The sequence below is a fragment of the Schistocerca serialis genome, chromosome 8 (genome assembly GCF_023864345.2).
Source record: "Schistocerca serialis cubense isolate TAMUIC-IGC-003099 chromosome 8, iqSchSeri2.2, whole genome shotgun sequence".
NCBI classification, from domain to species: domain Eukaryota; kingdom Metazoa; phylum Arthropoda; class Insecta; order Orthoptera; family Acrididae; genus Schistocerca; species Schistocerca serialis.
The window spans coordinates 270,122,830-270,138,720 of record NC_064645.1 but is presented as its reverse complement, the minus strand read 5'-3'; the positions used below and the strand labels follow the sequence as shown (position 1 = coordinate 270,138,720).

At 38.8% G+C, this 15,891-nt stretch overlaps 1 protein-coding gene across 1 annotated transcript in view; it reads right to left on the bottom strand.

Annotated features, from left to right (window-relative positions):
• LOC126416607 (low-density lipoprotein receptor-related protein 1) overlaps window positions 1-15,891 on the bottom strand; it is a 772,143-nt gene that overhangs the window by 224,132 nt on the left and 532,120 nt on the right. The window contains exons 31-32 of the mRNA XM_050084360.1: window positions 11,932-12,105; window positions 9,313-9,444 (exon numbers count right to left, since the gene is read on the bottom strand). Coding sequence (XP_049940317.1) covers window positions 9,313-9,444; window positions 11,932-12,105 — 306 coding nt within the window. The remainder of the gene's footprint in view (window positions 1-9,312; window positions 9,445-11,931; window positions 12,106-15,891) is intronic.

Here is a 15,891-nt window from a genome sequence, read left to right as displayed (position 1 = left end):
AGTATCAGGTATTTTCTTGAGTTTATTCGGACAATTTGAGTTTTGACTAATAGCATTCTTCATAAACTGTTGTATTCCCAGGCAACAAAGAAAAGTTTTTTATGGTGAAAAATATTATTTATTCTTTTTTTAACAGCTTTCCTGATAACCCAACATTTTCACATATTTGGCCCCCTTCTGTCCACCTTAGGCCTACCTGACTCACTTGAGATAGCCGGATGATGATGATGATTATGATGATGATGAAGGAAGGACAAGGTCTGTCTTCTATAGCTTACTTGGGATAGTTATTTGTGCCAGTGTATGTAAATCATAGCCAGCAATACGATGAATGACAGACACAATGATGTCCAACACCATTGCCTAAATTGTTAATTTATTACAATGGCCAAGAATACATGCTAAAATGACACCAAATCTTGAGTAACTCAAGCATATGGAAAATACAGATCAGTCACAGGTTTTATTTTAATAACACTTTCATTTTAATACTGAGTAAAATGACAGCAGCATTTACCTTAGATGATGCAGACTGTAATCACCAACTTCTACCTGTGTGTGCCACAGCTACTAATGTAAGCCCTTCCTTTAGAATACTGTGTGTTGTGTGTGTGTGTGTGTGTGTCTGTCTGTGTGTGTGTGTGTGTGTGTGTGTGTTTGTGTACAATACACAGATTTCATTGCCAGGTAGTAACTCTCTTACCACCAGATAGTATGCCTACTTTGAATGGAAAGTCCACTTTTCTACCACAATCTATCAGATGACAATTCCAGCCATAATAGAATATGACACACAAATTCATCATTGTTATCATTATTATCAACACAATCTCTAGCAAATTAAAATCCACTGGTAATAAAAGCCTCCTCTCAACTTTTTTCTGCATTACTGTCTGTAAAGATACATATCGATGAGTCTTCTGCATGTTTCCTAACACCACCTACCTAAATTCCATTATGTCACTGTCTCAACCTATACTTATCTCTTGGAATCTACCAAGGGGAATTTTTGGTCCATCAATCATCCATGAAGTTAAATGTATGTCTTGTTTCCTCTGGGCAGCTGGTGAAGATTTTGCTGAAACAGAGTCTAAAGCTTTCTCAAACCTATGTGCCCTAGATGACAGAATTATACTCATTGCTCCTCTCTATAATTTCATTCACAACTTGCAAATGGCCCACTGCACTAGATCCATTTCTAACACCAGTCTGTTACTTTGCCTAATTAAAATTTAATGTTTTTATACTCAGTTGGTGACAACTTCTGTAATATCTTTTATATCACAGAGATGAAACTTACAGATCTACAGTTTTGTCTTGTGTGGTATTGTCCAATGATTGCATTGCCAACCAAAGCTGGCAACACATACTTATACCACAGACATCAGCAATGTCTCATTGCAATCTGTGATGATGAATGTAAGGTGCTCCTGAAAAGACACACCCTCTCTCTCAGCACTGCTGCATCGTCACATGGAGGTTGACACAGAGCCGAGCATGGACTCGGCTCTGACCAGTTCATGACCACTGCTGAAGCAGTCGACATCCTCTACTCATGACACCAGTGCTATTCAAGTCTCAGATGGAACTGTACCTTTGTAAATGTTGAACTTTTACTTCAAGAGAGGAGTTTGTAACAGTGCACATTAAGTGACCCTTTACTGTTCAAATACAGATGTAAACATTTGACACACTCCTACAGCAAGGGATTGAATAAAGTCCTCTCCCAGAGCAACCAAACAACCCACAGTTATGACTGGATGATTGTAGTTTTGTCGGGTCGTAACATCTTGTCTGTCTTTGTTCTAGTAAAGGGCACATTTACAGTTTCATCCCAGTTTTTGGAAATAGTCTTCATTCACAAAAAATCAGTAAAACCTTTTGCAACTCAGTTTAGTACAAATTTTCCTCAAACTTTAAACATTTCTTTAGAAATACCATTATCTCCAGGTGCCTTTCCTTTCTTCATACCTAGAATAGCTTGTATAAACATAATCAGGCATAAATTCTGGACTCTCAGTATTTTCATTATCATCCATGTTTCTGACTCATCTCTTGAGCAAGACAAACCCTTAAAAAATCTTGGAATTCTTGTAAAACTTCTTTTATGTAGCTGTTCCAAGTGACGAAATGAAGTGCCTGCCCAACATACAAAACAAAAGAAAAAATTTGGAGTAGGAATTAAAATCCGTGGAGAAGAAATAAAAACTTTCAGGTTTGCCGAGGATAGTTTAATTCTGTCAGAGACAGCAAAGGACCTGGAAGACCAGTTGAACGGAATGGACAGTGTCTTGAGAGGAGGATGTAAGATGAACATCAACAAAAGCAAAACAAGGATAATGGAATGTAGTCGAATGAAATCAGTTGAAACTGAGGGAGTTAGTAGATGAGAGTTGCTATTTGGGGAGCAAAATAACTGATGATGGTCGAAGAAGAGAGGATATAGGCTGGCCATGGCAAGAAAAGCATTTCTGAAGAGAAGAAATTTGTTGATATCGAGTATAGATTTAGGTGTCAGGAAGTCTTTTATGAAAGTATTGGTATGGAGTGTAGCATTTATAATAAATAGTTTAGACAAGAAGAGAATAGAAGCTTTCAAAATGTGGTGCTACAGAAGAATGCTGAAGATTAGATGGGTAGATCATGTAACTAATGAGGAGATACTGAACAGAATTGGGGAGGAGAGGAAATCATGGCACAATCTCACTAAAAGAAGGGTCTGGTTGGTAGAACACATTCTGATGCATGAAGGGACCACCAATTTAGTACTGGAGGGAATAGCGGAGGGTAAAAATCGTAGAGGTAGACCAAGAGATGAATGTACTACGCAGATCCATGAGGATGTAGGTTGAAACAGTTACTCGAAGATGAAGAAGCTTGCACAGGATAGAGTAGCATGGAGAGCTGCATCAAACCAGTCTCTGGACTAAAGACCACAACAACAACAACAACAACCTTCTCACACCCTCTCTAAGACAGCTGCAAATAGTATCATCTAATGCAGCACACTTTCATCATGTTCCTATTATTACTTGCTTTAATATTTTGCTTTCTCTATGTCTACATCTACAGGGTGTACATAAAGTCCAGGAACACTTTCAATTACTTATTGCACAAGAACCAAACATAGTACAAATACCACTGTGTGTCATTTTGAAGTGAAACCCTGAAAGTTTTTTTCATGTATACCGTCACAGCGTAGTTTGGTAATTTGCTGATAGTCAGCGCTAGTTGCAAACATGGCGAGTTCAGGTGTGGAGCGAGCTTTCTGTGTGCTGGAGTTCGACAAAAACAAGTGTGCTACAGCTGTTCAACGGATGTTTAGAACCAAGTGCAGTACGAAGCCACCAACAAGGAGGGCCATTTACCATTTGCTCAACAAATTCATTATGAGGGACTGCTTGTGCCCGGCAAAGAGAAGTGGATGTCCCAGTGTGAGTGAAGCGAATGTAGAGCGCATATGAGAGACATTCATAAGAGTCACTCATGGTTCGCATATTGAATGTTTGTAAAAAAACTTTAAGAGTTTCTCGTCAAAATGCAATATGTATGACATCTGTACAATGTTCTTGTGCAATAAATAATTGAAAGTGTTCCCAGACTTTATGTACACCCTGTACATCTAAACTCTGCACATCACTATGACATGCATGGCAGAGCATACATCCCATTGCACCAGTTATTAGCGTTTCTTCCTGTTCCATTCACTTAGGAAGTGTGGATGAATGATTGTTTGAATGCCTGTGTGTGTGCAGTAATTATTCTAATCTTATTTTCACAACCCATAAGCGAGCGATACATAGGGGATTGTAGTATATTCATAGGGTAACCATTTCAAGATAGTTCTTGAAACTTTGTTAACAGACTTTCTCAGAATAGTTTATATCTATCTTCAAGAGTCTTCCAGTTCAGTTCCTTCAGTATCTCTATGACTCTCTCCCACATACTAAACAAACCTATGACCTCTTGTGCTGCCCTTCTCTGTATACTTTTAATACCTCCTGTTAGTCTTATCTGGTATGGATCCCACACCCTTGAGCAATATTCCAGGATGGGTCACACGAGTGATTTGTAAGCTATCTCCTTTGTAGACTGATTGCATTTTCCCAGCATTCTACCAATCAACCAAAGTCTACCTTCTGTTTTACCCACAACTGAGCCTATATGATGATTCCATTTCATATCCCTGCAGAGTGTTACACCCAGGTATTTGTATGAGTTGGCCGATTCCAACAATGACTCATTGATATTATGGTCATAGGATATATTTCTGAACACTTAAAGCAAGTTGCCAATCTTTGCATCACTTTGAAGTCTTCTCAAGGTCAGACTGAATATTCATGCAGCTTCTTTCAGATAGTACTTAATTACAGATAACTGCATCATGTGCAAAATGCCTGATGTTACTATTAACACTGTCTGCAAGGTCATTAATATACAACATGAACAGCAAGGGTCCTAACACACTTCCCCTGGGTTGCCTCATCCAACTTGAGTTTCCCTCTTCTTTTGCATTTTTCATATCTTCAACATCTTGTGCTTGTTACATATATACCATTGTTAAATAACTGCCTCATTCTTTTATTACCGTATAATCTACATTTTTAATATCCTGACTTTGTGGCTTTTAATCTGGTACACCTCCCTATTTTTTGACAAATTCTATGAATCGAAACTTCTGACTTCCTGTCTGATGAATCTGTTTCTTTCTAGCTCTCTTATCTATTTTTACTCTAAAAAGCCTATTGCCACCTACAATTCAAAAATGGTTTAAGACTGTCACCTCCTATGCAATTACTTTATTATTTGATGAAATTTAGTCAGTTTCATATTTAGATCCATTTGATCCTAAAATTATTTTACTTTAATGAATAAACATAGATACAATTTTACATACACTGGCTGTTCATTTTAACTGAAGTTATTGAAATATCTTGAAAACTACACATCGGATCATAAAAAGTTAGAATTCCAATTTGTTTGTCTTGGAGGGGGACATTCAATGATACCACACTTAACACCCCAGCCCACCCAATACATGGGTGGCTGGGTGTATCTTTGAAATCTTCAATGGGAAGCCCCTTTTTTATATCAAATTATGATTCTATGGCAAAATCTGCATATGTTTTGTCTGAAGCATTTTCTTTTTCATTTCACCACAGATGGTGCTGTAATTGGAGGAACAGAAATAGATACACAATCATAAGTTATAAAATGCTACTCAAAGACCCTTGAATATCCAATGGCCCTTCAGATCCCACCGCCATGTTGCGATGATAGGACAGCCCAGTATTTCATAACTTCTAAAAATTGGAAACCCCATTCGCATCTACATCTACATTTATACTCCGCAAGCCACCCAACGGTGTGTGGCGGAGGGCACTTTACGTGCCACTGTCATTACCTCCCTTTCCTGTTCCAGTCGCGTATGGTTCGCGGGAAGAACGACTGTCTGAAAGCCTCCGTGTGCGCTCTAATCTCTCTAATTTTACATTCGTGATCTCCTCGGGAGGTATAATTTGGGGGAAGCAATATATTCTATACCTCATCCAGAAACGCACCCTCTCGAAACCTGGCGAGCAAGCTACACCGCGATGCAGAGCGCCTCTCTTGCAGAGTCTGCCACTTGAGTTTATTAAACATCTCCGTAACGCTATCACGGTTACCAAATAACCCTGCGACGAAACGCGCCGCTCTTCTTTGGATCTTCTCTATCTCCTCCGTCAGACCGATATGGTACGGATCCCACACTGATGAGCAATACTCAAGTATAGGTCGAACGAGTGTTTTGTAAGCCACCTCCTTTGTTGATGGACTACATTTTCTAAGCACTCTCCCAATGAATCTCAACCTGGTACCCGCCTTACCAACAATTAATTTTATATGATCATTCCACTTCAAATCGTTCCGCACGCATACTCCCAGATATTTTACAGAAGTAACTGCTACCAGTGTTTGTTCCGCTATCATATAATCATACAATAAAGGATCCTTCTTTCTATGTATTCGCAATACATTACATTTGTCTATGTTAAGGGTCAGTTGCCACTCCCTGCACCAAGTGCCTATCCGCTGCAGATCTTCCTGCATTTCGCTACAATTTTCTAATGCTGCAACTTCTCTGTATACTACGGCATCATCCGCAAAAAGCTGCATGGAACTTCCGACACTATCTACTAGGTCATTTATATATATTGTGAAAAGCAATGGTCCCATAACACTCCCCTTGCTGTGTACTGTTTGCTAAAAACTCTTCAATCCAGCCACACAGCTGGTCTGATATTCCGTAGGCTCTTACTTTGTTTATCAGGCGACAGTGCGGAACTGTATCGAACGCCTTCCGGAAGTCAAGAAAAATAGCATCTACCTGGGAGCCTGTAACTAATATTTTCTGGGTCTCATGAACAAATAAAGCGAGTTGGGTCTCACACGATCGCTGTTTCCGGAATCCATGTTGATTCCTACATTGTTCTATTCCTCCAACATATCGGACAGGGGACACTTGGTGCGTCACTGTGGCCATGTAGCGAACTATGATGTATAATAACTGGCAGTACACTGAGACTGGAGCTCACATGTTGTGCACAAGTAAAACTGATTGCGGCTCAAAACGTTACGATATGTGCACAGTGTTTATTGCCTGCACACCTACCTATCACATGGAGAACAGTTGTGCAAGTGATTGATGAATATTGCAACCAAAAAAGAAAACGCTGAAATGATCCTGGTTTATGGAGAATGTTGGAGAAATGTTGAGGCTGCTGTTGCCTTGTATGCCAAGTGTCTTCCACAGAAAGTTTGCTCTCATTTGTTCTTTTACAAGGCTGTGAACACCTTTAAGTCAGATGGCAGCAAATAGAACAGCAAAAGGAAATGAAGCAAACATGTACAAGAGAAGCCAGTGAAATAGCCGTACTAGCAGCAGTGCACCACAACTGATGGATAAGCGCCTGTCAATGCAATTATACCGTGACTCCAGTACATCTGTAGGTACAGTGAAGAGCCAAAGAAACTGGTACACCTGCCTAATACTGTGTAGGTCCTCTGCGAGCATGCAGAAGTGCCACAAAATGATTTTGCAAAGACTCGACTTGTGTCTGAAGTAATGTTGGAGGGAACTGACACCATGAATCCTGCAGGGCTGTCCATAAATCCATAAGAGTACGAGGGGTTGAAGATCTCTTCTGAACAGAATGCTACATGGCATCCCAGACATGCTCAATAATGTTCATATCTGGGGAGTTTGGTGGCCTGCGGAAGTGTTTAAGCTCAGAGTACTACTGGAGCCATTCTGTAGCAATTCTGGACATGTGGGGTGTTGCATTGTCCTGCTGGAATTTCCCAAGTCCTGCTGACATGCAGGGTCCATGGATTCACAAGGTTGTCTCCATATCCGTACATGTCCATCCGCTCGATACAATTTGAAACAAGACTCTTCTGACCAGGCAACATGTTTCCAGTTGTCAACAGTCCAGTTCAGTGTTGATGGGCCCAGGCTTTGTGTTGTGTATTCATCAAGGGTACACGAGTGGGTCTTTGGCTCCAAAAGCCCACATTGAAGATGTTTCATTGAATGGCTCACACACTGACACTTGTTGATGGCCCAGCATTGAAGTCTGCAGCAATTTGTGGAAGGGTTGCACTTCTGTCACGTTGAATGAATCTCTCCAGTCATCATTGGTCCCATTCTTGCAGCATCTTTTTCTGGCTGTAGCAATTTATCAGATTTGATGTTCTACTGGATTCCTGATATTCACAGTTCACTCGTGACACGGTCGTACAGGAAAATCCCTACCTCACCACTACCTCAGAGCTGCTGTGTCCCATCCCTCATGCACCAACTGTAATAAATCATGTTCAAACTCATTTAAATCTTTATAACCTGCCATTGTAGGAGCAGTAACCAATCTAACAACTGTGCCAGACACTTGTCTTATATATGGGTTGCCGACCACAGTACCGTATTCTACCTGTTTACATATCTCTGCATTTGAATATGCATGCTTGTACCAGGTCCTTTGGTGCTTCAGTATAGCCACAATATTGCATCACCTTAAGTATCATCCATACCAAGTGTCACTGCATCAAGGATTTCATGGCACTGATTTCCATAAGCGGGTGGTGTTTTATGAATGGGCACATCAACAAATGCAAATAACCCCCATGTTCTTTGCCAAGGACCTATTACTGATGAGTCTACATTCACAAACCATGGTAGCATTAACTGGCACAGTATGCATTACTGGAGTGCAGATAATCCTACTGGTTACGGTAAGTTGGCCATTAAAATCCTTTTTTGGTTAACATATGGGGTGGCATCATGAGGAACAAACTCGCTGGTCCATATTTTATTGACGGCACACTGAATTGATGCAAATACCGAACGGTTTTGGATCAGGAACTACTAGTATTACTGCATGATGTTGCCCTTGACATCTGATAACATATGTGGTTTCAGCCTGACGGCTGCACAGCACATTACACAGTAGATATTAGTCTGTGATTACACTGGCTGGTGGATTGGCAAAGCTGGCCCTGTTACTTGGCCCACTAGGTTGCTGTATTTGACATCACAAGATTTCTTTCTGTGGGGATATTTAAAAGATAAGGTGTGCCAGCAAGTGCCAACATACGGTGATGACATGGTTGACTGCATCAGAAACTCCAGTGCTGACATTCCCACAGATATGCTTCTGCCCTGTGCATGGTCATTTGAAAAGCAGGCCACTAAGTGTTTTGAAGTTGGCAGTATTATGTTTGCACACTTACTCTAACTGGAAAAGTAGAGCAGCATTCGCCTCAAGCCACAGCCACAAGCCTGTATGTCGAGTAGTCCCCTGTTCAATATGTCAGAGGAGTACCACATTGCAAATTGAGTTTCCCATTAGAAGTTATGAAATACTGGCCTGTCCTATCCTCACAGCATGGAGGTGGGGTCTCATGTGTCATTGGATGCTCAAAGGCCATTGAGTAGCACATCATAAATTATGATTGTGTACCCATTTCTATTCCTCTGATTACAGCACCATCTGTGGCAAAACAAACACTGTGAATTTTGCCACAAAATTATAACCTGCAACAAAAAATGGGGGTTCCCACTGAAGATTTCAATGTTGCCTCACCACTGATGCATAGGGTAGTGGGGGGAAGGGGGGTTCGAGTGTGGTATCATTCAATGTTGCCCTCCAAAACAAACAAACTGGAATTACAACTCTTTTTTATCCAATGTGTAGTTGCCGAGATATTTCATTGTCTTCGGTTACAATGAACATCCTGTATATCTTCAGGTTTACAACTGTTTAGAAGACCAACCTGCATAGAAGTCAATGCTTGTTGCAATTGAAACTCGAGAAATTGGTCCCAGTATATCAGTTGTGTTGTCCTCAGAAAGGAGCATCCCTTTGATTTCTGATGTCATTGAGTAGAACAGAAATTCTTCAATGCCTGGAACACAATATAACCAACATAAACAAATAAGTAAGAATTTCACAAGTTCTCTATATAAGGTACTAAAGATGAAAATCTGTTAAAATTATTTACCTCAAAATTTTCCAATTAATTAAAGGTCACTGGATGTGAAGAGCAACCACTAATAACAGAACTTGATAGCAATACCACGATTTGGAGGAACAGCAGATACATAACTACTATCTGTCCATTATGTACAAATCTGTTTTTCCCTGTTACAATTTTTAGTATATTGTATACAAACAACAGTACAGGAAAGAAGCCTGATACTCCTTGAAAGGACATGAAACATTGACTAAATACTGCACCAAGACTAGCTAACCGGAGAAGAAATATTAGACATGTGTCTAGGTTCAAGACTTAGACTGCCACATTGTTTCAAGTTGTTATAAACATTTGAAACATAATATGCTCTTAGATGTTTAAAAATGTGTAACACACTACATGGCAGGAACATAATTCAACAAGGTGCTGGGTTATAAAAATATTTCATTGTAAACCTTGACATATCTCCTGTACAATGAATCAAACAATTTGAAAATTGTATGTAACGGGATGAATAAATCACTTTGTACATTTTCATTTCATTGCAGTAATATTGCAGAGTCAAGTACGAGTATCTACTGTTTCTTCCTCACTATGGTCTTAGCATCACAGTAGTTTGGCAGAGGATCTTTGGAGTTTGGAGGAAACTAGTGAAAATTTAAAGCGTTATTATTCAGTCTGTGGAATGTGTCAAGGCAGATCAATTAATAAGAACACTGTCTGTGAAAGTATGCATCCAGGACTAAATCCAATTCTGGTAGGCAATTTTAACTAGTAACAAATATTCAACACAGTACATAAACTGCTAAAATCTGCAGATTCAGTTTCAGCAAAAGCACTGAACTGTGGCTAATACAAACTCTCTGCTTTATTTCTTTTCACATAGCATGGCAGGAAAGCTACTGTGGAGTGCCAAATGTACCTGGGTTCATGAGTATTACCATGCTGGCTCATTTTAGAAGAAGGAAGAGTAGGGTTTAACATGCTGTTTGCAATGATGTGGAGATGGAGCACAAACTCAGAATGATGAAGGAAATTAACTGTGTCATTTTCAAAGGTGTTCAGAAGTGGTTATGGGGAAGGGTCTCCATAATGCTCATAAACTACTGCTAACCTACTGTGGTGGTAATTTCCTATGGGACCAAACTGCTGAGGTCATGGGTCTAAATCTTCTGTCCTAAGGCATCAGTGAACAACAGTATTAGAGGGTCATGTGATCAGCACATGCTGGGCAGACCACTATTTTAAACATAAGGTTCTGAGCAAGAAGAGAGAGGGAGAGGGGAGGGTAGAGGGGGCAAAGAGAGAGAGAGAGAGAGAGAGAGAGAGAGAGAGAGAGAGAGAGAGAGAGCAGGGAGGCAGACAGAACCAATAATTTTTCAGCATTAGCTAAATTTAAAAAAATAAAGTCTAAGACTAATTGTTGTAACACATTATATGGTGTGGTTTCCAATCAGTTTGTTAATCATAATTGGTACATGAAGCAGAATGCAGTCATACTCTAGTTCAGACACCCTAACATTTTTATTGAGTTATTTAGCATTCGAAATAATTACATTTCATTTTTTCTCCTCTCACGTAGACTAAACCAACAACAAAAATATCCAACATGTCAGTTTCATAAGTTGAAATTACTACACTAAAAAAAGGAGAAAATGTCTTGTTTGATGATCTGAAAACTTTGAATTTATTTTACAAGAAGTGGAGACTCTGACCAAACTTGAGTGACAGAACAGCAACACAACAGCACTATGTGAACTTTTGTCAGGAAAAGATAGAGCACACTCTTCAGTCTAAATACTTTGCCATAAAGCTGGATTGGTCACTGATCTGTATAAAGATTTTAAGAAACACCAAGCAGAAACTCAATAAAAAGAATATTTTGAATAAATTAGCTAGTGCTTCATGGGGAACTGATGCACCTGTTCTCTAGGCCATCCTCCTTGTGCTCTAACATCAATGCACCCAATGATAAGACTGATTTCCACCTTATTGAACACATGATAGCCATTATAGTAACACTGAAGTTAACTCTTATACCATGGCTGCATAACAGGAGTAACATTGCCAGTAATAAAGGTAGCTACAAATACTTACATGTAAAACTTATAGTTACGACTCACCATATAGTGGAGATGCTGAGTCACAGATAGGCACAACAAAAAGGCTATGAAACAAAGCTTTCAGCCAAACAGGCCTTCATCAGAATTACACAAAATACACACACACACACACACATTCTGATGGTTTGTTTGGCTGAAAGCTTTGTCTGGCAGCCTTTTGTTCTGCCTATGCAACTAAGCATATCTGTTATATGGTGAGTAGCAACTATTCTTTTCATAATATTTTCATTATTCCATCCCAAATTTTCCACTGTTTGCTTATAGTTATAAAATACATATCAGTAATATTACAAACCAACACACTCTTCAGGCCGTTCCGAATGAGCAGTGTATCCAGTAGCACACTTGCAAGCTCGCTCTGTTTCTGACACTGGTAGGCAAAGATGAGCACAACCACCTTTATTATCAGAGCATGGATTTTTGCCGACTTGTTCATTTGGGTCATAGATCCGCAGAGATAAGACATTGGCTGTAATAATGGAAGAAAAATGTTACAAAAAAGTGGGGTGAAACCTTTGTCTTACATGTGAAACTAGTACAGTAACAAAATAAATCAAGTTCAGTCCCATTTCCACCTATATATGAGTGTTCATGTGCCCTTAAGAATAATATTATCATGTTTCAGCTCCTATTGATGAACCCTCCTCCCCATATTAATGCCTCAACTACTCAAATATCTACTTAGCAGTCTCTTTGTGCATTTCATTGTTTCTATTCCACCAGTATTTTCCTGTTTTGTACTGACGTATAGAATTTTGTATCATTATTATTATTCATGGTAGAATATACTATTGAATTTGTAGTTTCTGTCATATGAACTACTACTTGCAAGGTGCAGGAAAAACACTTACACAAACAAATGACTTACAAACGTCATCATTACATCTATCTTAAGAAATGGCACAATAGGAACAAGTGGGACTATTAAGGGACTAAGTAGGATAGTTACTTGGTGCTACTTGGCAAAGGAGACACACCATGGCAAGATAGAAAATGAATATCCAACAACACACAAGATTTGAAAATGCAAAAAATTACAAATAGAATTAATGACAGTTGGCAAGTCAAGAGATGAAGAAAATAAGTACTTCGACATAAATGGAAAACAATCAGAACAAAATTATGATGTAAAGCAAACAGAAATAGAATTCAATAAAATAGGGGGAAAAATTCATGAGAATAGCTAAAATCATGTAATATACTATTGCAAAAGAATTATTTTTGGAAAAAATATTCAAGTCCAACAAGCAGGAGAATAATATTTCAAATTAAAAAGCTAATGGTGATTAATGAACTGCAAACAGCCACTGTTACCTGTTAATTTGTCACCATGAAAAACAAGCAGGAATTTTGCCCCATTTCATAGATATTTGCCTAGATGAGAAAACTGAAATTACCTATAATTTGAAATATTACTGTATCTCATTGCTACCTATCGGGACCCCTCGGAGAGCATTAAAGATAAACACCAGTCCTAATTGTCCAATTGTAAAGTGACCTGTTTCCAAATTACATACAAAAGTAACCACTATTTCATTATACATATAATTCGAAAACGATGCTTTGCTGATTAACATTGTTCTTATGTGAGAAACATAATATAAATGTGAAATTAATACTGTAACTAATCGAAAGAAATGTAGCACATGGTCAGGATGTACCAGTAAACCTATCATTATAAAATTACTGCAGTAATTTAAATAGAACATATAAATAAAGCAAGTTAATTGAATCTGCAATATATGTTAGCACTAAAATTCAGGCACTAGTTGATTTGTTATAAACAAATTTAGAAATGTAATTGTTACCTGTAACATAATTGGTCAGAAAATGTTATATTAACTCATAACTAAGTTGAAAATAGGTTCACCTTGTTCAGCACTGAGATTTTAAATTTTTAGCAATGTGTAGCTCATATTCGGTTTAACTTTTAATTGTGATTTTACATAAAATTGTAAATTTCATTGTAGGTAATTGTTAACAAAAGTATAAATAGAGGTCACGCAGACGCCTTGGGGCACTCGTTTTTTGGCTAGGGTTGCGAGCAAATGTATTGTATGCTCACTCGTTTGTTGATCGTTGGGAACTCTGTGTCGTTTGATGTCAACTTTGGGTACATGTGATGTAACCGGTACAGTTCACCAGGCTCGGACACCAGAGTCCTGGAAATATATTGGTATTAAAACTGCACTGTACTTTGGAATTTATTTGGGAGTCTTCCGCAATCCTTTTCATAGGCTGCACAGTGACGAGACATGAATCCAGGAATTTTGCAAAACCCCAAGAACTAAACAACTCTCAATGTTGGTAGAATTGACATGAAAACAACAGCGCATCGACTGGGCATTTCACTCAAAACATTTGCAATGCGGAGGTGGGAAAATATAAACATCTCAAATTCAAAGCAATTACTTTGACCTTACATTTCCTTACTTAAAGATAGATTCAATTGGATTGGTGTTCTTATAGTGAATAAGAAAAACAATAATGCGGAAAGGACAGACTGCTACTCACCACAGAAGAGGAACTGAGTAACAGAAAGGTACAATGCAAAAGTATGCTAGAAATATTTAAGCTTACAAACAAACCCCTTCCTAAGTAGAAAACTCAAATACATTCACACAAGCATAAGTCACACACACATGGCCAGTGTCTATGGACAATAACGGCTGGAGACAGTGGCCATGTGCATTTTGAGTTATGCTTCTGTGAATGGGTGTCTCTTGTCTATTTCTGAGGAAGAACTTCGTCTGAAAGTTTAAATATTTATAACATTCTTTTTCATTGTGCATGTCCATGACTCAACACCCCCTCTGTGTAGTGAGAAGTAATCTATCCTTTCCACATTATTGTTATTACACCTTGGAATTTCCATTGTTTGAATAAGCAAAACATGTAGAACTGCTTAATTTTAGGGATCGCAACAATAAACAGAGATTAACAGTTAACTGAGAGTAATAGAATAAAAGCCACTGAAAAATGAAAAGAACTTTTATTTTTAAGATATGTCTGTATTGTACAACTTAAGAAAACTGGAGACTTAAATTTCTTCTAGTTACTTAGTTAACCCCAGCAAAGACAGTGATTCTGAGGCAAAAAGACAGTGAATGATGACAGAGAACAGAAGAATCTGCAAAAAATCAACTAATTCTAAAATCTTTGTTGACAGAAGTGAATGACTAAACACGGAAATTTGTGAAGCTTAATATAGTCCTAAAACATGAAATTATTCCATCATAAACATGGTTTTACCTACATCTTGGACCCCTTTACTTATATACCACTTTTTCAGACAGTTTTTGACAATGTAATGTCATTGGACAGATAAAAAAATCTACTTACCAGGACAACACACATATAAAAAAGGTATTATGTATGCAAGCTTTCGGAGCCAGTGGCTCCTTCCTCTGAAAGAAGAGTTGAAGGGAAAGGCACAGGGGTTGAAGGAAAACGACTGGAGAGGTTTAGGACAAGGGGTAGAGTTCGGTAAAGTCACCCAGAACCTCAGGTCAGGGGAGACGTACTGGACAGGATGAGAAGGAAAGACTAATTGTTGAGGACTGCACCAAATGAGATTTGTAAACCTGAGAACTTGAAGGTGGAAGACTAGATAATATGCAAGACAGAGATTACCGCTAAAACAATGGGCGTGAGTTAACAAGAGTGAAAAGCTCAATGCATAGTATGCATTAGAGGTGTGGTGGGAAGGGGCAAGGAGGGAGGCAGAGTTCTGAGAAACTGGTGCCTGGGGGGAATAATAAAAATGCCACACGTGGTGAAACAGGCAACGAGGTCCTGACTGTCATCTTGTAGACATGCTCTGCAACAGGATTTTGTGTGTTGCCAGTATACACCCTCTGCCTATGGCCATTCAGCTTAACTGATAACTTGGTGATAGTCACGCTGATGTGAAAGTCTGAACAATGTTTATATAACAGTTGGTACACGAAATGTGTCGTTTCACAGGTGGTTCTTCCTTTGACAATCTATGTTTTGCCAGTTACAGGGCTGGTATACGTGGTGGTAGGAGAGAGTACAGAGTAAGTCTTGAAGTGGGAATGGTCACAGCGGTAGGAACCAAAGGGTAGGGAAATGGGTGCAAAAGGAGCACAGGGTCTGACAAGGATATTGGAAAAATTAGGAGGATGATGAAACATTATTCTGATTTTAGGAATCTTGAATACTTGAATGTATTAATCAGCTACTTCAACAAGGCTGTTACTTCCTAAAATCATGCCCTGAAATGAGGTTCATT